This window comes from Camelus ferus, chromosome 20 (genome assembly GCF_009834535.1).
Source record: "Camelus ferus isolate YT-003-E chromosome 20, BCGSAC_Cfer_1.0, whole genome shotgun sequence".
Taxonomy (NCBI): domain Eukaryota; kingdom Metazoa; phylum Chordata; class Mammalia; order Artiodactyla; family Camelidae; genus Camelus; species Camelus ferus.
The window spans coordinates 16,775,973-16,801,747 of record NC_045715.1 but is presented as its reverse complement, the minus strand read 5'-3'; the positions used below and the strand labels follow the sequence as shown (position 1 = coordinate 16,801,747).

The window sequence follows — 25,775 nt, the reverse complement described above, 5'->3', positions numbered from 1 at the left end:
ACCACAGAGGGACACCAGTGGACATCTCCTGTGGAGGTACACTCAGCGACTCTTCTTCCCAGTTGAAGCGCTCCAACCCTGCCGACCACAAACCACGGCTCAGAAACGGGTCTAGAAGCATCTATTCCGGCAACAGGGAGCAGACCTGGCCCTTGTCAAGGCTGTGACAACCACAGAACAAAAAAGGAAGCCCCACTCACCAACAATAATCAGAGAAGGCTCTGATCACCACAACACCAACCACACCCCCAATCAAAGGGATAACAGCCAACACTCACGGAAGTAAGATACGGCAACCATCCATACTAAGCACAGCCATTGCAACAAAACTACTAGGCACATACAGTCTACACAGGAACGCTCCCACTTTAAATAAAAAGAAACAAAACGTAAAACAGCTCTTTAAGACCACAGTAGATAACTGATACTCCGAAATCCGTAATGCCAGAGAAATATAAGTAAAATGAAGCAGAGGAACCACTCTCAATTAAAAGAACAAGAGAAATCCCCCTGAAAAACAAGGTAATCAACAAATCAAAGGCACACAACAGAGTCACAAAAACCAAAAAGAAACCAAGATAATACAAAAGAAAATTATCAAACCAGAAAAACACAATCTATCACTTACATGTGGAATCTAAAAAAAGACAAAACGAACTTATTTACAAAACAGAAACAGACTCACAGACATAGAAAACAAACTTATAGTTACTAGTGGGCGAAGGGGGTGGAAAGGGATAAATTGGGAGTTTGAGATTTGCAGATACTAACATGTATAAAATAAAAAAGTTCATACCGTATAGCACAGGGAACTATATTCATAATCTTATAGTAACTTATGGTGAAAAAGAATATAAAAACAAATATATGTATGTTCCTATATGACTGAAGCATTATGCTGTAGACCAGAAACTGACACAACATTGTAAACTGACTATACTTCAATAAAAATATGTATTTAAAAAAAAATCAGAGAAGCCAGGAGAATTACAGTTGTGAGCATGAGGAGGATACATGCAGGAAACAACAGGCACATACCTAGACGGCACCTGTGGGTCCCTCCTGGGACTGTCTCGTCATTCCTAAAGAGGTTTTACTAGCTGCACTGTTCCCTATGGCACAGCAAGAAGTACACAAACATTGGTTTCTGGTTAACAATTATGGGTGGCTCAACCTCTTTGAAGAATCATTTTTAGTCAAAAGAAAGTTTATTTTTAGGGGACCAGAAATTAGTTGTATTTACTTAGAAGCTGACAGGTCTGAGTGTAGAACAAGCTGATGACACTGTCTTTTAGTAAAGGCATGCTCTCAGTACCGGATCTTTTCATTAGAAAAGGTTAAAATGTATAAAGTTAAAATCAAGTTTTCATATAGGATATTTAACTATATTAACATTATTTTCAAAAATTACATAGATTATATAAATTGTACTCCTACTGCACATATGGCAAGAATATAAAAACCTGGCATACACACACACACACAAATCTAATACCTGACAGTCTAACGTATTATCCCAATACCTGGATTAAATTTTTATTCCACTAACTGTACTTCTAAGCATTGATTCTGAAATACTTAATAAAAACAAGTATCGCATAGGGTTTTAACCTCTCATCACAAATCTGAACCTATACAACAATTTAACTCAAAATTACCTTTATTTCAAGATACCAGAACACAGTTACATATTTGGAATTTTGGTCTATTACCTGTATGTGCAACAACTTTCTCCAAGCCTTCAAGATTGGAATTGTTTATGCCTCTGTATCTCATACATAAAGAGCTTTGATGTGAGTTTGGGGATAAACTTAGGTGTCTGAATTTCCTATTCCTTGCTTCATCTGTGTAGTTACTACAGTAATGAAAATAAATCGTGAATTTAAAGTGTGACTTCAATACTGCAATTCCAAAACAAAGCTATATATAACTCTTAGAATAACTTACCAAAATAAATGGGTTTTTAATATATTTAGTGGTTATTCATCAGTCTTTTATCAAGAATAAAGCAAGTCTTAACACCATCTTAAAATGACATCTATTCTTGCCACATTTTCTCAGAGACCTTCCAAAGACGATCTGTTAAGAATATCAATCCTTCTACTTGTCCACGTTAAACAGGATACAAATGCCTGTTCACTCACGTAACGGAGTATTTGGTATTCTTCTCACCTTACTTACAAATAGCTAATGTACTCAGTGCCTATTTTAATTCAAAATTTAAAACGAACTTCATTTTTGGCATAGGCTATTATTGAGGGTTCCTAAATGTAAAAAGCATCCTGCTATCACCAAAGCAGAGCTAGCTGACATATGGAAATCATAATTGATTTAACCACCTGCAAGAAGTTTATAAACCATCAGTAACTTCCCTTTATCAGACTTATGAGGTAGTTGCATTTATTCTCCCTTTTACTGATGAGACATGACTCATCAAAAAAATTATTTAACCCAAGCCCACAAGCTAAGTTAACACCGGAAAGGAAAAAAAGACCAAAATTCTATCCTATGTCTGATCTTAGTCAAACCAAATTTTGCCCTCTGGACTTCCAATTATTCATGTCACAGTTAAGGAGTATTACCTATTTCACAGTAATAACAGAAGATCAAAGACAGCAGCAGAGTGCTCTGAGGTGTGCCAAAGAGGAGTGCCCCGTGAAATCTAAGTATTGTTGAAGATACCTGATCTTGAAAATCATCAGATAGATGTATGACGCTAGAGAGTGCTGCACATTCACAACCCAACCACCATGGCACAGGTGTGCTACTGACCCCGAGGAGGTGCCACACGGCCCCTCAGTGCTCCAAGACCAGCCTGGCCTGTTTCATACCATTTTGATGTCCTCTCATAATCACACATGGGAGTGGACTCAACTGCTCGGAATTTCACTTGTTTTCTTTCAAATCAGCTAGTGGAAGAGCGTTTTTATTCCTAGCACCAAACCACTTGGTAAATGGACCCCTAAACTTCCTCATATGACCTATTAGGGTATCAGGTATCCCCCCACATCGTCAGGGTATGTGTATTTATTTTATTACTACATTTGTAGTGCAAGAGCTGCTTTGGACATGCTAGAATCTTCTACGCATGCTATTTTTGGAGGTAAACATAACTGTAATGCTCTACGGCATAATTGTACTTAACCTCCAGAAAATATAAAAAAGTTAGAAGATGTTAAGTAGGATAGGACCTTTGAGACGTACAAATACAAGACCTTTGTTTTAAACCCAAATCTGATTGTGAAAACAAAAAGGTATTATAATTTTAAAGTTTATCTACACTCTTATCTGAGGAAGCTGATCTGTCAACCTCTGAGGTCTAGACATTTAGATTAACGAGGCTACATACATTTTCCCTTTTGGGGGAAAACTATCCTAAAAACTGGGGAATGACCAAAACAGCTATAAAACAGTAACAGAATGGGAATACTTTCTTTCAACTCTACTTCCAAAGGCTTTAATTATAGCCAAGCAAAGAAAAACAGTCTCATGGGCTGAGGAAGTGAAATCTTGATTAACTGGAATCTATATAAAGCTGATACTAAATTTTCATTTCCTTCTTTTTATTCACGTTAAGAGGGCAAATACAGGAAAATAAGGTTGTGTCAAAAACTGACTTAAGCACAAACTCCCAGTTTCAGGTTCATACATATTTTCTTGCCAGCTTTAGTCACCTGAGAGTCAGGAAATTCACGAGACCGTGAGTCCCTGTGCTAAGAACTACAGCTGCCTGACTGTGTAACCGTGGGCTTGTCAAGTTTCCAGGCTTTGCTCCGCACGAGGTTGCACTTTGGTTGATACATATAAGTTAAATAAAATCAATACCACAATCTATTCCTGTGTTAAGTTAATCTCTGCATACCTCATATGTCTATAAAAGCAGCTTTTTAAGTTTGTAAGAAGTAGAATTTTGGCCTTTTTACAAAACAAGCACTTTGCTTTTTTACTCAGAATTCTAAAAATACAGTTAAATTAGAGTATTGTGACTGCTCTAACATTTTTATCATCAGGCATTGTAATTTAAATGTCAGTGATTTTCCCCCAAGTCTCTTTGACTCTATAAAAGAAAATAATGAAGTATCAGAAGTTTCCTGTGACTACCATAAAAAATAATCCAGTTTCCACCGGGCTGCTCCTAACGGTTCGTTAGGACACTCCTGCTTGATCCAAGTCCATCCGGCCTGAAGCTGTGTTTCATTTCCAGCCTTCTATCTGCCTGCAGGGTCTTCTTAGGTAAAGAGGCCATCTAAATAAAGCAAGAAAATTCATAATTTTAGTTGTGTCTGTTTAAAAGAAAAGTCACCAGTAAAATGATATGTTAACTACTAAACAAGGGAAGGACTGCAAGCCATAGGTATGTGTCATGAGTACTTGCTCCAGGGGTGCAAACTACAAGTAGAAAAGTAAGAAAAAGGTAAACTTTGTATCTTTTCCTAATGAGGACACTTTAAACGTTTTCTATATTGCAATTCTGGCTATGACAAAACCTGTAGTAGAATCGCTAACACTGGTCTAAATGTACAATGCTTGTCACAGTGTTCCACATACTATAAATTTCTTATTTCTTGTGCCAGGCACTGTGCTAATAAGTGCTTTACACATATTACCTAATTCTCTCCTTAATAATACGAAGCAGATGACACTGACTTAACTGACAGATGGGGAAATTGAGAGAGGCTTAAAGAAGCTAAGTAACTTGCTCAGGGTCTCAAAGCCCTTGACAACTTAAGCCCAGGCCGTGTGACTTCAGAGTCCGTGGCTATAACCCCTCTGCTTACTGCTGTGAACCAGACCCTTCATACCACAGGGGGCAAAGGAGTTTCCAGTTGCCGCCCCAAGAATGACAGCAAACGCCTCCAGATCAGGCCACTTCCCATAAACATAATTCCTGTGATCAGCCAAAACACTCTATGGTCCTAAAAGAGAACACACAGTTAATTATTATTAGTGTTTATTAGTTAATTATTGTAAGTATTCTTTGATCATCTATGAACCAACATAACTGCTTTTACTTTGTGTTTCCCTCTGGTGTTTGTTTACAAGCATACAAATTTTAACAGTCATAATCACATTTGACATACAACTTAAATGTTTTACTTACGGCCACAGTTGCCATACTGTGACCTGAGGTGTCCTGCATCACAGCACCCCAGGATACTTTAAATTTTCAAGAATAACACAGTGTCATCTGTGGAATACCAAGAGAAATGCTACTCTTAAGCTGTTCAGACCTAACTTCTTCATAAAAGGAACTGTTAGGTAACATGACAGAAACTGTAACATAATAAAAGAAACTTCTGGTCCAGGGATGCTGTGAAAAAATTACTAAGACACTAAAAACATCATGAACCAAGAAAAGTTTGGGAACCTCTAACTTATAGTGAACATTTTCCCTTGCTGTCATTTTCAAAATTTTATTACTTTTTTTTGCAGTGTAATGCTTTTGGTTCATCTGTTAATGCACGGAATCACAGAGTTTATGTTTAATCTCCCCCGGGGAAGGAGTCTCATTTCCAGCTATGCCATTGGTTGTTATCAACCACGGCTTGGTCTCCAGTGATTGGGAGCTCACTTTCCCCTAAGACAGTCGTTGCACAAATGATCAGTAATCACTGATGGAAATTCATGCCACATATGGAGCAGAAATCTGCCTCCTTTTAACATGAAGTCAGATGTTAGACACAAGCCATCAGGAAGACTGCTGTGAGTAAACTGTGGATGAACACATTTCCAGTTATTCCAGAAAAGGGCCCTAATTTATTAAGTAAAACTTATGCTTAAATGAGATTTAGCATACCCAGATTATTGTTTGTTCTTTGTTATAGATTGGTTTTGCTCTATAAATGAGAAGTCTGGGAATGCCAAAATGTGATAAACTTGAGGAAAGCAAGTTCAAAATTCTGTGTCAATAAAACATACACACAGCACAGTGTGAGACCTCCAGGAGATTAAAGAAAGGGACAAGTGTCTGCGAGTTGGAGATTTAATACTCCCTCCACTTTGGGCATGCCCTGCAGTACTTCATGTTTAAATATCTACCTTTCAAACTCTTCATTTCCTCCACTGTTTAGTCTACCTACTCCTTAGACAGACAATGTAAGCATCAAAATAAAAGAGTAATGATAGATTATAACTCACTGACTAAAGTAAGAGCCCATGAGCCCATGCTGATACAAGTGAAAAAACAACCAGGTGAGAAGAGAAGGCTCTACTTTACAATAAAAGGAGTAGTAACAGAATCAGAAAGTCATCATTTGGTAATCATCATTGTAGTATTTGGTTCAGGCACAAATCAATTTTAGATCATGGATGCTAAAACTAGAGGGTGACAATCTGATGACTAACAGAGTTCTTACAAGGTACTTAATTCCACAAATTAAAAGAGAAACTTTACAGCAGAGAAAGCCGGCAGACACCACCTCAATCAGATGATCAAAGTTGGTATCACTAGCAGGGAGACAAACTGACATCAAGGGTCTCCTGATGGGATTCGATGTGAAGAACACACTGACACAACGTGTAACCAGTCTAACGATGAAGAAAGTGTATCAAGGACCAAATAACTGACCTGCATTCTTTGCAAACATCAAGGCCATGAAAACACAAAGACCGAAAAACTGGCCTAGATTAAAGGAGACATGAACTACATGCAACACATGATCCAGATTTTCTATTAGATAAAGGAGATCTACTGAGCCAAGTGGTGAAATCTGACCTAGGGTCTACAGATCAAAAAAAGTGTTGTTTCAATGTTAATTTCCTGATTTTGACAACTGAGCTGTGGTTGTGTAAGAGAATGTCTGTGTTTTTAAAAAATATATACTGAGGGATTTCCGATCAAGAAGGTAGAGTAGTAGGACCACGAGCTTGCCTCTCCTCGTGACTACAACAAAGTCACAACTGAATGCTAAACATCCACCAAAAAAAAGAGACTGGATCCTAGCAAAAAAGATCCTCTTCAACTGGAAACAAAGAGTAAGCATCAGCCGGACGGTAGGAGGGGCATGCTTGCGATAAAATCAGACCCCCGTATTTCCTGGATGGGTGACCCACAAGCTGAAGAGTAATTAAGTGGCAGAGGCCCTCCCACAGGAGTGAGCGTTCTAAGCCCCACTTCAGGCTCCACACCCCGGGGTTCCAGCATTGGGAGGAGGAGACCCCAGGACACCTGGTTTTAAAGGCCAGCAGGGCTTAGCTCCAGGAGCCCCACGGGACTGGGGGAAACAGAGACTTCATCTTCTTGGGAAGCGTACACAGAATCTCGTGTGCACCAGGTCCAAGGGCAGGAGCAGTGATTTCAGAGGAACCTGGACCAGACCTGCCTGCTGGTTTTGGAAGGTCTCCTGGGGAGGTAGGGGACGGGTGCAGCTCACCCAGGGGACATAAAAACTGGTGACAGACATTCTGGGAGTGTTCATCTACCTGAGCTTTCCTGGAGGCTGACGTCTCGATCGGATCAATAGCACCAAGACCCAGTCCCACTCAGCAGCCTGTAGGGAAGCCTCAGGCCAAACTACATACTGGGTGGGAACACAGCCCCACCCATCAGCAGACTTCCTAAATCACAAAGGCCTCTAGACACCAGAGGTCCTGGACCAAGCTTCACCCGGCAGTGGGCAGACACTGACTCCTGCTGCCAGGAAACCTGCATAAGTCTCTAGACCAGCCTCATTCACCACGGGACAGACCCACTTCAGAGCTACAGACACATGCAAGCTGAAAGTAAGGGGATGGAAAAAGATATTCCATGCAAATGGAAACCAAAAGAAAGCTGGAGTAGCAATACTTATATGCACCCATCACAGGAGTACCTCAATATATAAAGCAATTGTTAACAGACATAAAAGGAGAACTCGACACTAATAGTGGGGGACCTGAACACCCTACTTACATCAATGGACAGATCATCCAGACAGAAAGTCAATAAGGAAATACAGGCCCTAAATAACACATTAGATCAGATGGACTTAACTGATATCTACAGAGCATTCCATCCGAAAGCAACAGGACACACATTCTTCTCAAGTGCACGTGGAACATTCTCCAGAAGCGACCACATGCTGGCCTACAAAGCTAGCCTCAGCAAATTTAAGAAAACCGAAATTGTATCAAGCATCTTTTCCGGCCACAATGCTATAAAGTTGGAAATCAACTACAAGAAAAAACTGAAAAACTGCAAACACGTGCAGGCTAAACAATATGCTACTAAATAACTAATGGATCACTGAAGAAATCAAAGAGGAAAGCAAAAAATACTTTGAGACAAATGAAAACGAAAACACAATAATCCAAAACCTCTGGGATGCAGCAAAAGCGGTTCTCAGAGGGAAGTTTATAGCCATACAAGGCTACCTCAGAAACAAGAAAAATCTCAAGGAAACAACCTAACCTTACACCTAAAGCAGCAAAGAGAAAGAAGAAACAAAACCCAGTTAGTAAAAGAAAAGAAGTTATAAAGATTAGAGAAGAAATAAATGAAACAGAGACTAAAAAAACAATAGAAAAGATCAGTGAAACTAAAAGCTGGTTCTTTGAAAAGTTAAACAAAATTGATAAACCTTTAGTCAGACTGATCAAGAAAAAAAGAGAGGGGCCCAAATTAATAGTCAGAAGTGAAAAAGGAGAAGTTACAACCAACATCACAGAAATACAAGGCATCATAAGAGGATACTGTAAGCAACTGTATGCCAACAAAAAGGACGACGTAGAAGAAATGCACAATTTCTTACAAAGTTACAATTTGCCAAGACTGAACCAGGAAGAGACAGACAATATGAACAGACTACTTACCAGTACTGAAATTGAATCAGTAATTAAAAACCCCCCAAAAACCAAAAGTCCAGGACCAGATGGCTTCATAGGTGAATTCTAACAAACAGTTTCAGAAGAGTTAACACCTATCTTTCTGAAACTATTCCAAAAAAATTGCAGAGGAAGGAACACTTCCAAACTCATTCCACGAGGCCATCATCACCCTGATACCAAAACCAAAGATATCATAATAAAAAAATTACATGCCAATATCACTTATAAATATAGATGCAAAAATCCTCAACAAAATACTAGCAAATTGACTCCAACAATGCATTAAAAGGATCACACACCATGATCAAGTGGGATTTATCCCAGGGATGCAGGGATTTTTCAGTATCAGCAAATCAATCAGTATGATATACCACATTAACTGAAGAATAAAAACCGTATGATCATCCCAACAGATGCAGAAAAAGCTTTTGATAAAATTCAACATTCATTTATGATAAACACTCTCCAGAAAGTGGGCATAGATGGAACATACCTCAACCTAATAAAGGCCACATATGACAAACCCACAGCTAATATCATACTTAACGGTGAAAAGCTGAAAGCATTTCCTCTAAGATCAGGAACAAGATGAGGATGCTCACTCTCGCCACTTTTATTCAACATAGTTTGAAGATCTAGCCACAGCAAGCAGAGAAGAAAAAGAAAGAAAAGCAATCCAAATTGGAAACGAAGAGGTAAAACTATCACTATTTGCAGATGACATGATACTATACAAAGAAAACCCTAAAGCAACCAGAAAACTACAGGAACTCATCAATGAATTTGGTAAAGGTGCAGGATACAAAATTAATATACAGCAATCAGTTGCATTTCTATACACTAACAATGAAATAGCAGAAAAAGAAATTAAAGAAACAATACCATTTACCAGCACACCAAAAAATTACATAGGAACAAACCTACCCAAGGAGGCAAAACACCTGTACTCCAAAAACTTTAAGACGCTGATGAAAGAAATTGAAGACAACACAAACAAATGGAAAGATAAACTATGTTCTTGGATTGGAAGAATCAATATTTTTAAAATGGCCATACTACCCAAGGCAGTATACAGATCAATGCAATCCGTATCAAATTACCAACGACATTTTTCACAGAGCTGGAACAAAAAATGTTAAAATCTGTATGGAACACGAAAGACCTCAAATAGCCAAAACGATCTTGAAAAAGAAAAATGGAGCTGGGGGAATCATGCGCCCTGACTTCAGACTATACTACAAAGCTACAGTAATCAAAAACAGCATGGTACTGGCACAAAAACAGACACATAGAGCAACAGTACAGGATACAAAATCCAGAAATAAACCCAGACGCTTACGGTCAATTAATCTACAACAAAGAGGGGAAGAATACACAATGGAGAAAAGACAGTCTCTTCAATAAGTTGTGCTGGGAAAACAGGACAGCTACTTGTAAAAGACTGAAATTAGAACATTCTCTAACACCATATATAAAAATAAACTCAAAATTGATTAAAGACTTAAATGTAAGCCCAGATACTATAAAACTCCTAGAGGAAAACATAGGCAGAACATTCTTGGACATAAATCACAGCAAATAAGAGCAAAAATAAACAAATGGGATATAATTAAACTTAAAAGCTTTTGCAGTTAAGGATACCATCAACAAAATGAAAAGACACACTACAGAATGGGAGAAAATACTTGCAAATGATGTGACCAACAAGGGACTAATTTCCAAAATACACAAACAGCTCATACATCTTACTATCAAAAAAACAAGCAACACAATCAAAAAATGGGCAGAGGACCTAAAAAGACATCTCTCCAAAGAAGACAGACAGATGGCCAACAAGCACATGGAAAGATGCTCAACATCACTAATTGTTAGAGATATGAAAATCAAAACCACAATGAGTTATCACCTCACACCAGCCAGAATAGCCATCATTAAAAAGTCTACAAATGATAAATGCTGGAGAGGGTGTGGAGAAAAAGAAACCCTCCTACACTGTTGATGGGAATGTAAATTGGTGCAGCCACTATGGAGTACAGTAAGGAGGTTCCTTAAAAACTAAAAATAGAACTACCATATGATTCAGCAGTCCCAATCCTGAGCATATACCCAGAGAAAAATACGATTCAAAAAGATACATGTACCCCAATGTTCATAGCAGCACTATTTACAATAGCCAAGACATGGAAACAATCTAAATGTCCATCAACAGATGACTGGATAAAGATGTAGTATATATATATACAATGGAATACTACTCAGACATAAAAAAGAATAAAATGCTATTTGCAGCAATATGGATGGACCTTATGATCATCACTCTAAGTGAAGCCAAAAAGAAAAAGAAAAATGCCATATGATCTTGCTTATAATGTGGAATCTAAAAAAAGGACACAAACTATTTATTATTTACAACTTAGATGATTGATTTCTTGAATATGTGTAAGCACATTTGGCTGTCCTTTATGACTGGATTACTGCATTCTGTTGATTCTTATTTTGTGGTTGGCTTTATTCCTTTGATAACTATGTAAGTTTAAAAAGCTAAAGCTCTAAATTGTTCTTAGAAACAATGAACAGTACGTATGTGTAAATTTTTAAAAATGTATATAGAAATAAAATATTATGCCTATAAGAGCAAAAAAAAAAATCAACTAGAATGGTGTTACTTAACCATGAAGTTAATTAAAAAAAAAAAACTGAAATGTCTAGAGGTAAAGGGACATCACATCTGTTGTTTACTCTCAAATGATTTAGGGAAAAGTATGTATATATTGATAGAATGATAGAGTGAATAAGATAAAATGTTGCTGTTTGAAGAATATGGGTGAAGGCCATCTGGGAATTCTTTGTTCTTGAAATAATCTGATATTATCTTAAAAAGAAGAAGATTTTTCCATCTTAGGTTCACGACTATAAATCTTAACCCTAACAACTCTATTTATACAGGAATAGAGACCTTTGACATTCACAGACTTAATGGACACGGAAACCTGGAGATGTAATCTGTGACTCTGGTGGGGCAATGATCTGATTTCTGTTTGGTGGGGCGAGCCTAGCTCACTGCTTTCCACTCACATCTCACTATAACCAGGTTGCTCTATACCAAGGACTGCATATGCTGGAACTATCAAAGAAATTTCTAAAAATTCTTAAAAATTTTTTTTTTGAAAATAGGCATTTAGAGAAAATATTACAGTATAACATGGAGTTAGCTTGTAGAGTATTTGTATAGAAACACAATTCTTAAACATGATTTGGGAAGAAGACAGCAACTTGTACAAAGAGTTCTGCAGTCACAAATTGGGGAATTCGCAAAGCTCTTTGGAAGTACCTTCTGAGAATGTCAAGGGCTGGTCTATGTCACATAAGATATGCTGGAGACTACTGGACTTTTTACTAGTCTATATTTGGGCTCAAAAACCTCCAAGAGATTCCTACCACACTTAAGATAAATCCAAACCCCTACGATGCTCTGCAAATCCACATGCTCTCACACTCGTCTGTCCATTAGACCACATTCCCTACCATTCTCTGCCTGATGCACTCCAGCCTTCTTGCTGTTCCCTGGACAAGCTCCGCTCATCCCTGACTCAGTCTTCACATGTGGGGTTTCCTCTGCTTAGATCACCTTCCCCCCAGGTCTCCCCATTTCTTCTCATTCAGGCCTCTGCTTTAGCGTCACCCACTCAGAAGACCGCCCTATCTCTAAACGCTCCTCGTCCCACCTCCAGCTAAGTCTCTACCCCTTTACCTGGCTTTATTTTTCTTTACGGCCCTTGTCACCTAACATATGACGGATCTGTCTACGCTCTCTCTCCTCCACTGTCACTGAGTCTCTCAAGGACAGGGACTCACTGATATATCTCCACAGCTGAAGCAGTGTTTACTGTATAATAGGCACTAAAAAATGTTTGTAAGATGAATGAAAAAATATTACATTTATTTTTCTTTTACATCTTATAAGGAGCATTAAAATGACTAATATTGACTTTGCTTCAGGGAGCTTATGATCTTTTGCAGACTTTGAACAAGCAATGGCAAATTCAAGGAACACAGCAAATGGAAAGTGTGGGATTATCTGTATATTTTATTTCACTACAGGAGTATACGTGTTAAGACTTTCTTTTTAAAATTAAGAAAAGATCTTCAAAACATTAAAAACAACCCCTGGATTAATGAAATAATATATTCTCACCTCCTCAAGGGAAGATTCCAAATTCATTCCAAAAGCAACTCCCATGAGTCCAAAGAGCGAGAGAGAAAAGGTTCCCATGGTCAACTGTAGGTTCAGCCTCATCATCACATTTCGGTGGCTGGAGAGGAGAACAAGCACTTAGAGCAGAGAGGCCCACCAACCACACACAGCAAATTCACTCAACAGTCTATTATAGACCACATGCATGGAATGTACACCTTAAGAAAAGACACTTCCGTTTAATAGTTAGAGATGATAATGATGGTATAATTCCTTCCAAAATGGGAAGATGAAGCTTTCCTTAAGAGCTTTATCACATTATAATTATTTTACAGAGAAAATGCTTGCTGATTGTTTTATACAATGCCTCACCTGTCCAGATTGATGAATATGATACTCTGTGAATCATCAATCAGCACCCTAAGTTCCCGAGCTGCATTGGAAAGATCCTCAGCCAATCGGTAGTAGTTTTCCAACAGCAACTCCATCTCTTCCGCATGGTCAATCCCAGCACTGCTCTCTTCACTTTAATTAAAAGTTAACATAATTAACATGCCCCCAATATGTGCATCATACATTTAGTACCACAAAACTTCCTGAATTAGCACATAATATTCAGCTACCAGTGAAAAAACCAAGTCTGTACCTTTCCTATCATTGTGACTGAGGCCAGTCTGAGTGGTTTTGCCAACTGGTCCTGAACATGACACAGGTAAGCCGAGGGCACAGCTTCCCTGTAACCCAGGGACACTCACGCAAACACAGGCTACCAGTTACAGAAAAATGTAGGTAGGTAAATGCTAATGAATTAGTGCAAATTCCAAGCCACTATCTGGTGAAACAAAACCACAAAGTTTTGAACATAAAGAGCAGTTCCCTTCCAAGGTGAATATATTACATCATTTTCATGTATGAAGAAAAACATTTTTGAATGATGTCAGTACACAGTTATTTTGTCTGCTTTTGGTTCCCCTCTACCCTAACAAGGAGGATAAGTGGAAATGAAGTATTCTGTAAAAGACACTTATATCATAAGCCATATTAAAGACAGATTGGCCTAATAAGCAAAGCAAGCAAGAGTTACAAGTGTTCAAGTTTCTGCTACAGTATCTATCTGCTGTAGCACTGAGTGTTACAGAGCCATTTTTATTTTCATATTTCCTTACTAGAATACAGAAAACTGGGGGGAGGATATAGCTCAGGTGGTAAAGTGCATGCTTAGCAAGCATGTACTGGGTTCAACCCCCAATACCTCCTCTAAAGATAAATAAATAAACCTAATTACCACTTCCCCTCAAAAAAATACAGAAAACTAATTTCTTAAAATGCTTAAAAAAATATGTACACACTGTGGATACTATGCACATTTACAAAGGTGTCTGTATTAACCTCTCATACTGATCTACAAAGAACAAAAATGAAATATTTGGTGTATTTAAAGAGTAAACATTTAAACTTGAGTGTACACAGGAAGAGTAAATGATTTCTACATTCATAAGAGATGAAAGGTTTATAAGATGAAAGCACTTTTATATTAGACCAGACTTAGAGAATTCGTGCCAGCGTCTGATTCACTTCCCTGCACTCCACTCCCCCCCGCCGCCCCGCTAGAGGATTTCACTTCTCTCGCACTGTACTCTCGTGGTAAGTTTTTCAAGTAGATGTGTGTACTTTGGTGGTCAGTCCTCAGAAGATAAAGGTGGTGGTGTTTATCTTTACATTCATCAAAGCCCAGCACAGTGCTGTGTACAGTGTACTTAACAAATCCTCATTACATTCAATCAGATGCAATAGGGCACTGGAAATGGTGAAATAATTAGGGATGAAAAGCACCAACATCCTCTATTCCAGAAAAGTGCTATGTCCTCTATGAAAAGTCATCCTGAAGAAAAGGCAGACAACTGATACTAAGAGAAAAACTAACAAGGCATGACTGTGTGCTTACAAGACTTGCGGGTCACTCCACTTTGTCAGACAGAGCTCCTCCAGCATCTCCGCTTCATCCAAGATCTCCAAAATGGACTCTTTGAAAATTTTAATATCTGTTTCTAACTCTGACAGGCTGTAAGAGTAGTTGCACAAGAATGAACAATAGCATAAACTTATAAAAACATTTTATAAGAATAGTGCTTTTTTAGGGTATCTTATCAAGTAGATCCGCTTATACCATGGTAAACACTGACTTGTGGGAAAAAATTTTTTTTTTTTTATATTTACCATGTAGGCTGAGAATCAATTGCCAAACCAAAAACTACATTAAATGGTAAAATTAATCAATAACATAAATGTAATTTTCAGCATATATTATTTATCTCAGAAACACAATCAATGTGATTTAAGTTTCTTGGCTTGCAAATTTATTTTTATTCTTTATAAGTATTGCAGAGACAGACTATTTGATATGATACAATACGATAAAAACATCCTAACAATTCTGGACAAAGAACTACTGATTTAGAAATTTCAACTGGTAACTTCTGGAGGGACTTTAGAAGGTACAAATTCTGAGGACATGTTAATACAAATTAATTAAAATATTATTCTTAAATTCTGGAATGCATTATGATAAACAAACAAACAAAAAAAACGGACCTTGGAGGGAGAGAAAATTGGATTTGAATTTAGATCTGCCATTTAGTAGCTGTATAAGTTTAGACAAGTAACCTAGACCTCAATTTTCTTATCTTCAAAATGAGGACAATGTCAACTGCTGAACAGGACTGCTGACAGGATGAAATGAGATCACATACATAGAAGAGCCTGATAAAACTACAACATTTCATACAAAGTAGTTTTTGTCTATGTGCCCCCTGTAGCTCAACTTCCCACCTAGGCTACTTACATATTTTCAAAAAAAGGTATGAAAACAGACAATTTTAATAATAATGAAAACCAAATATGGCAGTGAAGTCACTAAGAGTAAGTCAGAAAGTAAGAATGTCATTACCATTACCAAGACTAGTTGGCATTTGAAAAACAGGTAATAATTACACTAATTTTGGATCTGCATTTATGTTAAACATTTCACTGTTAAGACTACTGAAAAAGAAGTTTAAGACATTTGTGTCTGACTCCCAACTTGGTAAATCACTCATATTTACCTTTTGCCATTTTGTAGTAAGATGTGCAGTTTGCTTCTGTCTACAGAAGAATGTTTGGGATCCACTAAAGCTTCCAATGTCTCAAGGATCAGTGGTTGCAAAGTGCTAAGTTTCCCCTGAAGGGTGTTGATCTAGATAACAACATGACCTTTCATAAGAATTAAAACAATCTTTTTAGGATATTCAGGGTCAGTGAATCCTCTGATTAAATACAGCAATCTGTAATACCTAGGAAGGCTGGTAACATTCAGAACATAGTCCATGCTAGAATGCCCATTCCAGATGAGTCAAAACCCAGATCTCCTAGGTTGAAAGACAGCCATGCATAATGTTGCTACTAGGCTAGTATTTAATAGGCAGGGAATTAACTCCCATCCCCACTACAGACACTTATTATGAAAGGAATGGAGGACTTATTAAAATAAAATCTGCCATTCTGTGGTTAAAAACAGAAGCTTTATATCTGGTAAACAATACCTGTTTTCTGTAAATCAGACACAGTTCAAAACTCCTATGAACAAAGGTCTTCAAAAACCAAAACATTCCTGACTTTACAAAGTAAAACAAATTTGTAAAGTCAAAAGTATACTTATCACACAAGTTAATACAGGCACAGCAGGAATCAATCTGCAGGTATGCATTGATATAGACACACTAGTTGCTAAAATATTAAAATACTTCCATACCAGCACAACAGTAGCCGAATTAAGTAAATTAATACTATAAAGGCCAACATATACTGTCTATCCCAGCATGAGCTCCTCAGAGCCTGCTCAGTCTGTGTAGCTGTCACTGCCCATTGCCTGTGCCTTCTTTTCTTTCCCTCTGTTTTTCCTCTGCTTAGTAAGTGGGCTTCGACCAGTCACCATCTCATTGGCTGGTGCTAGCCAGTGCTATCGCCTAGTTAACCCAAGTGGGGCCATCCTACTCCCTCAGTATATGAAGGCAGACAAAGGGGGCCAGGTTCACTCAATCCCCACCCATCTCATGCCCCCTCTACTCCCATCTTTTTCTCCTGCTCTGGGTAACATGCTCCTGGCACCGACTCTTCCATGCAGCCAGGTCCTGAACAATACTATCCTGACTAAGGGGGCAGAGGGAAGGTGATTAGAGATTTGTGGGGGCCAGGGAAGCAGTGACCAGCCTTGTTCAGAGCCTGACAGAATCTCCAGACACTCAATGATTATCAGTTTAATGGAGGAGTCATTAGAAGTATTGTATGTACATGGTTCCTATGTCAAACAGGAGTATTATTTAGCTACCTCAAAGGACTGTACAAACAAGTCAAAGAATGATTTGGAAAGTATTAGGATGATTTGAAGAAAGATCTGTGCTCTAATATTTATCATGTATAATAAGTTTCATGATATATAATTTAAATTCAGTTAGAAAATAAAATGGAATACAGTCAAAACTTTTTGATACGTTCATTGATATCATACGTAGAGTAAGTATTTTGGTTAAAACTTTTAATTTTTTTAAATTTTATTTTTTATTGAAGTGTAGTTAGTTTACAATGTTAGTTTCAGGTGTATAGCAAAGCAATTCAGTTATACATATACATACATATATATATCAGATATTTTTCCACTATAGCTTATTATGAGAAACTGAATATGGTTCCCTGCGCTATACAGTAGGCCTTTGTTGTTAATCTATTTTGTATATAGTAATGTGTATCTGTTAATCCTAAACTCCTAATTTATCCCTCCCCTCCCCCTCCCTCTTTGGTAACCATAGTTTTTTTCTATGTCCATGAGTCTTTCTGGTTTATAAATAAAATCTGTACTTTTTTTTTTCAGATTTCACATATAAATGATATCATGATACTTATTTTTCTCTGTCTGACTCACTTCACTTAATATGATAACTTCTAGGTCCATCCATGTTGCTGCAAATGGCATTATTTCATTCTTTTTTTATGGCTGAGTAATTTTGAATTATTATCCCTAAAAACATTTATTAAAACTAAACAAAGGACCTGAAGCCTGAAATGTGCTTCAATGAATATCATAACATGACTGTCTCAAGAGACTCTATGTACTACACCTAGAGACTTCAGATCTATGTGACTGGGTCATAAAGTTTGAGAATTAAGTACTATTCCCATATAGGATCCTTAGAGATGTTTTTATTTGATAGGAGGGGGTGGTTTGGAAAAGTGCCAACAGAACATTAGCAATGTGTCCTCCTTCTCAATAGCATTGTAAAGCCAGAAAAATTCAAGAAGCTAAATAAAAACAGGCTTACCCGATACTGCAGGAGTGCTTCTATAGCTCTAAACTCAAAAGGTAAAGGGTATGTGACAAGTTGACCCTCTCCAGCCAACTGTGAAGGGAGTTCCCGGAATAGCCACTGCTCTAAATTTAAATTACGATAATCTAATATCAGAAGACACTCTGGAGTTATCACAGCTTTCAAATACTGTAAAAAAAAAAATGTAGATAATGTACACACATGCATGCATATATATACATGTAAATTGCAGAGTTGTAGGAAGAAAAATAACATTCACAAAATAGGATTTAATACTCTATTAATTTTGGATTAAGCCTAAACCAAATCACTGTTTATTTGGTTTCTCAAGAAAAACCAAGACTTTTTTTTAAAGAAAAGAGGCCTAAAATACATGCAAGTCTTGATACCACTAACTCACTCTCAACAGAATTAAAATTAAACAAATTATGTTATTTATTAGGACTTTCAGGGTAATCATGAGAAATACAGAGAACAAAGGAAACAAGGTAAGATCTTAAAAGTCAGGTATTCAGCAGACTTTTAGAAAAGATTTAGTTTAATCATGATTAGTTTGGCTGAAATGGGAAAGTTTTCTTTTTTAAACATCACCAAAACATATTAAGCTAATCTGAAATGATAAAGATGAAACAGAGCCTTAGTGCTCTAATTTAGGACACTATGAAATTAAAAATTTACTCTAAAGAGAAAGCCTGGCTTCTTTCATGTTAGATGAGCAGCACAGAAGGGAAGCCTGTGGCCCCTGTATCAGTGATATCTTTTACATCTTCCCAACATTTTACAGCTGACCCTTGAACACTTGGGTGAACCATGCAGGTCCACTTACATGCAGGTTGTTTTCAACAGTAAATGCCATGGTACCACACGATCTGCGGTTGGTTTATCCCAGTATGTGGAAGACCAGACAGGGAGGAACCGGGACTGTATGTTACACGTGGAGTTTTGTCTGTGGGGAGGCTAATTGCCCCCAACCCCTGCGTAGTTTAAGGGTCAAATGTAATAGGAACATTTTTATTCAGAAAAGTTGAAAAATTATACAGTGAATACCTATACGCATACCATTTAGGTGAAATAATTAACATCCTGTTAAATTTGCTTTATCACATACTTTTCTCTCTCTTCACCAGAGGTACTGTTTTGAAAGGTGCTAGCTATTGATAATAAAATTGAAGAATGTTCTATGGGGAAAAATCACTTGGGAAAAATTAATTCTAGATAAGTGGACAAAAACTTGCCATCAAAGACTTTTTGAAGAAAGCAAGTTGTGTGTCCACCGTAGGGCCACTACCATTGAAACCTGCATCCCTTCATTTATTTCTGAACCCTCAACTTGAGCCCACCAAAACAACTTATTTTCATAATAATTCTGAATCACTGAAGGAAAGTCAAATTATATTTGGTGAACTCTTGGGTAGGCAGGGGAAGATACAATACATTTTAGAAAGCTTTCCATAAAAATAAAAATTTTAATTAAGATGATAGACTGTAAGGCTATTCCAGGGCTGTTTGGAAAACCAGAAATATATTCTTGTAGCTACAGTTACACTACAATTACACATAACTGAAAATGTCTATTATAAATCAAGAAATATTCTTTCTCTTATTATTTCAGAAACTAGATACTGAATTCTAACAGGGAGGATGGAGACTGCAGTCAGAACCTTTCCAACATGAAATGTTATGCCTGCTGAGCAAATGTACCGAATCCACGTAAAATGAGCTCTACTCCTCACAACACACAACATGTTATAAAATAGCCTATGCCTCACGTAGCTATTTTTATTACAAAACTACTTTTAACCTAGCTATTGATCGAGATAGTTAGGAAATAACTTTTACAAGATTGCGGTGGAGAAATGTAGATTAAATAAAGTGCTTTACCTCCATTCTCATGATAATCCTATTGTTTCTGGTTGTGATGCTCATTAAATGCTGAAACCTCAAATCTCTAGCTTGAAGACCTAATTCTTGATATAAATCAGTTTTCTTTCTTTCTACAAAAAAAATTACATTCAATAAAAAGACTGAAGAGCACAGATTTTTATATCAGAGTACCCTTCCCACCAGCATTAAGATAATCTTCTATTACTACCAGAAACCAAAGCTAAATTGGATCTTTTTAATACCCATTTCCACCTCTAAAACACACTCAGGCTAAATCTGGTCAAACTCTAATTATTCTTTTCTCCTCTTTTCTGCATTTTAGCAATTTCTGGCTTTAGATTCATGTTTTTAAAAAATATTGATTATACAGAATTACAATTTCTGTTTTTTCCTCACTACATTATCTTTAGCAATTTAAAACTATGAATAGATAAGTTCAATTTTCTTTGTTCTTGGACTAGTACAAAATGAGAAAATAAAGGAAGTTCTCACACTAGACTCTCCTACCTGAAATAAAACTCAAGAAATGATGCTGGTTATATTAGCGTAGTATTAAACACCACACCTACGACAGAGCTTTAAGTAGAGCAATGTTTTGAAGGGGATACTGAGCCAAAAACACCCAAAATACTCCACTGAGCTCTCAGCAACAGCAGGAACAGGATCATGGGGTGGGAAGTACATGGGAGACCCGAAACCTGCACCTGACGTCAGACAGTAAAGTAATGCTTAGTTTCATTTGGAAAGTAACTGCTGTTGGCAGAGGTCCACCCTAGCACCGTCCAGTGCCCCGCCCCTCCTGTCTGCCGTCCCCCACTGCAGTGTCAGCCGTTATGTGATTCCACCTTCAGCATGCTACAGCAGACGATGAACTTGAGGACCAGGGCAGTGAAAGGGAGACTAAGAAGAGAAAGGGGAAAAGAGTGTTTCTCTCAGCTGCACAGCAGCCTACATGCTTCCTTTAACATTGTTAGAGTGAAAGTAGCTCCTGACCAAAAAACAAACAAACAAAAAACCCCCAAAACACCCCCCAAAACTCCAGTATAGTTCAGGTATTGTCAGTTCCAATTAGGACTGATTGGCAAATGCTGAAGAAATATCTCCTCCAACACATTCATATATGCAAAGAATAGTCTACTCCAAACACTTAATTTCTTGACTTCCATCAAGTTCATTCACTGATTAAAAGAGTAATTTAAAAGAAAATTAAAGATACTCACCAAAAGAAGTAACCTTTCCCTCTTTGTCAAATTTTGTCTGAAAAGAGACAATAAAAACAAAATATTATTTCCTCCCAAATTAGTACACTATTTATGGTATTATGATAATATCTCCCAAATTCTGAAATGCAGAAAAAAGCCATAACTGCCCTTCTTTAGGTTAAATTTAGTTATGAGTTAGGGTTAAAATGACCTCCTTTTTCTTTGCTGGGCCATGGGACCTTGGATTAACTTTCTCTCTCAGCTCCTCTGGAGATCTGACAAAGGAGTACCAGTTGCGTTACTAGGCAACATCGCTTACAGTAAAAATGCCTAGCGACTGGTAGGCAGACTGCACTGGGCTGGGAAGATTAAGAGCAGATCACAGACACCTGGTGGGAAGCCACAGTTCTGTCCTTCCCTGAGTGTGGCAGCTCCCGTAACTATGCTCCTTGTGGGAGCCCTGGATATGCCTCTGAGATGGTTACAAGAGATGCTGTCACTAGAGGGCATGGAGATTCCAAGCCAGGTGGACCTCACACCCACCTTTGAGAATACCCTCTCCTTGCTCCTGAGTTGTCACTCTAAGAAGCCTCTGGATGACTGTAAGAACTTCTTTTTAAGAGAAAACACCTAATGCTGCCCTTCTGCATTTCCTACCCTTTATCCTTCTGAATAGATGGGACCCAGTGTGGCTTATCTTGTGAATATAAGTATCCACGGGAGGCTATGAAGTCTCTCTGGTGGGCACTGCAGAATCAGTATTACAGAAAAGGCCTCTTCCGATAGTTTGAAGAGAGGACATGATGCAGTAATTGTGCTTATTTCTTGAAAAGCAGAGAGGAACATTTTTCTGTAATACTTGTGCACAATCAAGTTTGAAGATGTCAAATAATATTTAATGAATCACTATGTGCTGGGCCGTATTTATTACTTTTAAATATGCATTTTCAGCAAGACATACTCTAACATATAGTTTAGGTACAATCTAAGTCCTGGGTTATTACCATGGAAACAAATGCATGTGGCATTAATAATAACACAATAAAACCCAAGAACATATACTTCACCTTGCTGCTCATGAGCAAAGGTAAGAATATTTGAGTACCATAAAACAGAGTTAAAGGGAAATTTCCATCAAGGGAAGTTTTATGCTTTGTATAACACAGACTAGCTTTCCTTCTTAAACTTTTTTCACAAATACACATACCTGCTGCAGAAAACTCAACAGTAAAGTAAAATAAAACTCTTTGGTCACCCGAAATGACAAATTTAGAGAAAACCATGCTAATATTTTACTGAATGTCTTTCCAGACTCTTCCCAATTAAACATTCATGTTACACATGCTTCTTTATAGTCTCTCCTCCACTTTCACCTTAACAATATATAGCAAATATTTTTGCATTTCAATATATATCATTTTTTTCCTTTAATGGGATTTTTTTCTAATTAAAAAATCATACAAACTATGATTTAAAAAAAAAAAACTGTTTACCCTGTAATGTAACTCACATTATTTCAAATAGCATCAATTGATTTTCTTAAGTGCTCTTGGTAGACAATGATTTCACCTGCAGAGAACCTTCTTTTCATATTTAACACCTGATACTGTATTCCTGTTTAATTAAACTGGCTAACTCTTCCGGAACAGTGAATAACAGTGACAACTTTCACATGTAATTCTGGGGGTTATCTTGTTCTGTATGGCTTACAAAGAAAAATTCTTATGTTAATAAGCCTAAGTAATAATGATGATAAAATGGCTAATATATAGTGAATGCCTACCACGTGTGAGTTAGTATTTTAGAGGTTTTACATACGTTACTTAAACCTCACAATTCTACAAGGCAGGTACTATTACCCCAGTTTATAGGCACAAATTAAGGCACAAAAATGTTATCATAACTTGTCCAAGCCCTTCCAGTTAGTAAGAGACAGAGCAGAGATCTGAATTTAGGAACTCTGGCTCAGAGCAAGCACATTTTTAACAATTAAACTTTAAAAAAAATCTAAAAGCTTACAAAAATGAAGAATATTACAACCAATTCCCATGTAACTATTTAGTCACTCTTTAACATTTGCCCCAATGGCCTTATTTTTTTCTCTAAATACATGTGTGATACACATTGTTCCTGCTATTTCATTCATTTATTTTCTTTCTGAACCACTTTAGGGAAAGTTGCAGAGATCACGACCCTTCAAAGCACGCACCCTTAAGCGTAATACTGCGCTGTCTTCAAAATGCTTCTGTTGCATGATGCACAGCACAGGCCCAAGCCCCTTGGCGGCTAGCAGCCTTCAAGGCCTTCTATAGGTTTCTGGGGAAATCACAAGTATTCAAAGCAGCAGCTCTCAACTGTGATCTGAATCCCCTGTTCTGGTATCAAGAGAAGCTCCACAATCATTAGCAATGTTTCAAGAGTGCTTTGAAGCAAATCTAGCTGGCACTCAAGCAAAACAGACAGTGACTTTTAAATGATTCGTTATAAAACGGTGTAAGTAGCGTCTTGGCTGACCAGTCCAACCCAGTTAACTTAAAAAGTATGGGAAGTATTTTCTGTAAGTCATCAAACAGACCATACATACTCACCACAGTAAACACTGGGGCTACACTGGCTAAGGTGGCTTGAGAGACATCAGAAGTTCTAAACCGGTGAGTTTCACCTGAAGAAAGAATTAGAGAATTCCTTGTGGTCATAGGACTGGTTTTCACACAGAGCTAAGATACAACTCTCATAGTATGTGGAGGTCTTCAGACTGTCTTACTATTTTTTTTTCGGATCTTATTCCTTCCTACTTATTACACACATTTAAAGACATGTAATTGGTTACCATCTGAGGTTTGTTGGTTGCCTTTTACAAACTATAAATCATTATCAGGGTCAGCTGAATAAAGGTTAAAGCGCTATAAAGAGCTATAAACCAGCATTTGCTAATCAGTCACAAATTAAATCAAGTGTTACCAGGATGGAGATCCTGAATTTCAATGTTTGTCTGAAACAATTGATGAGCTGAAACCAGGTTCCCAAGCATTTATCAAAGGAGGGAATATGAAATGTAACCGAATTTGGAAAGACTCTCCCAATGAGTTAGGGGCAGGAGGTGGTAACAGTGAGTTACTTTGGAAGCATTTTGAAAATACAACCCAGATAACTTATTTGAGGACAGTGCGGTACTGTTGAGAAACCATACACTTTAATGTCTTTCGTTTCTGGGCAATATTAGTACCCATATTCTCACCATCATGGTTTATCGTTTGGTTTAAAAATAAATAACTCAGCTATCCCCTTCTCCCGGCTCTCCTCCTGCCACCCCCCCCCCCCACACACACTTTGGCTGTCTGATTTACACAGTACTTGAAAACAAAGTCTGATCCTTCTCAGGAGCAACGCTGCCCATGAAGTCTCAAAGACTCCAGCCTCACTTCTAGATGCGCCTCCATCCCTTACCCGAGCAACTGGACAACTGTATAAATGTGTCCATAAGAGAACTGAATACTTATAAAAATATTTCACGTATGTAGCTCAATTCTGGCTTCAGCACTATTATGATGGGTAAAAGTGAAACTTGTTTTAAAAAATCCTTCTTACAAGCGCACTGAGGCAGGAGATTTGCAGACAGAGGCGCTGGGGAGGACAGGGCACTGGGCGCGATGCTCAGCGGCGCCCGGGGCTGGTGGCACGCAGCTCAGCCCGCGGGCCTATGCAAGGTGACAGAACACTGGGGCGCTCAAGGGCGGGCCGGGAGGCCGACGCCGGAGTAGGACGCGGGGCGGGCAGCCACAGCCATGTGGGGTCAGGCTTTCGGGCCCGGGCCCTGAGGTCACCACAAGGCCGGCGTCCCGGGACTGGCGGGTGGGGAGAGCAGTACCTGCCACGCGGAGCCGCCGGGGCCCGCAGAGCGGAGCGGCCCGCCTCCTTCCGAGCATCTGGGCGGCGCGACCGCAGGAGGCAACCGGGGACACCCCAGGAGTCAGGCCCAAGGCCAGAGCGCACAGGGTGCGTCGGGGCAGCCCAACCGCGTGGGGCAGGAGCTGGGCCAGGCCCCGCAGGCATTCCATGGAGCTGCAGCGAGGAGGAGGCAGCTGCGAGTTCCCTGCCCTTCATGCCGGACGGTGGCTGAGCGGCCGGCACTTCGCGACCCTGCGCGGCCGCCCAAGGTGCAGCCGCTGCGTACTGGGCATGCGCAGGGCGGACCGCGCAGGCGTGTAATCCCTCGCGCATGCTCAGAAAATGCCTTTCGGTGCTCTCCTCGCTTCCCTTGGCCAATCGGAGTTTATCTCCTGCACCTGCGCCAGCGCCTGTAAATTGTGTAGGGACTGGCTTCCGGGCGGG

The 25,775-nt window shown here is 38.5% G+C and overlaps 1 protein-coding gene across 2 annotated transcripts; it reads right to left on the bottom strand.

Moving 5' to 3' along the window:
* Positions 1 to 1,642: 1,642 nt before the first annotated feature.
* On the bottom strand, positions 1,643 to 25,630 carry MRS2 (magnesium transporter MRS2). 2 transcript variants are annotated; one of them, XM_032462586.1, is made up of 13 exons: positions 25,312 to 25,630; positions 24,032 to 24,105; positions 21,462 to 21,498; positions 20,239 to 20,351; position 19,763; positions 19,462 to 19,535; positions 18,352 to 18,459; positions 16,102 to 16,232; positions 14,946 to 15,062; positions 13,373 to 13,525; positions 13,001 to 13,118; positions 4,803 to 4,916; positions 1,643 to 4,246 (listed from the first exon to the last, which is right to left on the bottom strand). In XM_032462586.1, the coding sequence occupies exons 1-13, from the start codon at positions 25,499 to 25,501 to the stop codon at positions 4,136 to 4,138; spliced, it is 1,341 nt and encodes a 446-aa protein (XP_032318477.1). In that variant the 5' UTR covers positions 25,502 to 25,630; the 3' UTR covers positions 1,643 to 4,135. The 2 variants fall into 2 exon arrangements, with proteins under 2 accessions (XP_032318477.1, XP_006182278.1); XM_006182216.3 differs by lacking the exons at positions 19,462 to 19,535; position 19,763 and having other exon boundaries at positions 18,352 to 18,525; positions 25,312 to 25,628.
* Between the last annotated feature and the right edge of the window lie 145 nt (positions 25,631 to 25,775).

What these genes read in the sequence shown, in the direction of transcription:
- MRS2 (XM_032462586.1), bottom strand. Translation starts at nt 25,501, where the DNA reads ATGGAATGCCTGCGGGGCCTGGCCCAGCTCCTGCCCCACGCGGTTGGG. An exon ending in TAGCCCCAGTGTTTACTGTG is followed by an intron (nt 21,499 to 24,031) that starts GTGAGTATGTAT and finishes GTCTCTTTTCAG; the next exon opens with ACAAAATTTGACAAAGAGGG. An exon ending in TGGAGTGACCCGCAAGTCTT is followed by an intron (nt 13,526 to 14,945) that starts GTAAGCACACAG and finishes TTTTAATTAAAG; the next exon opens with TGAAGAGAGCAGTGCTGGGA.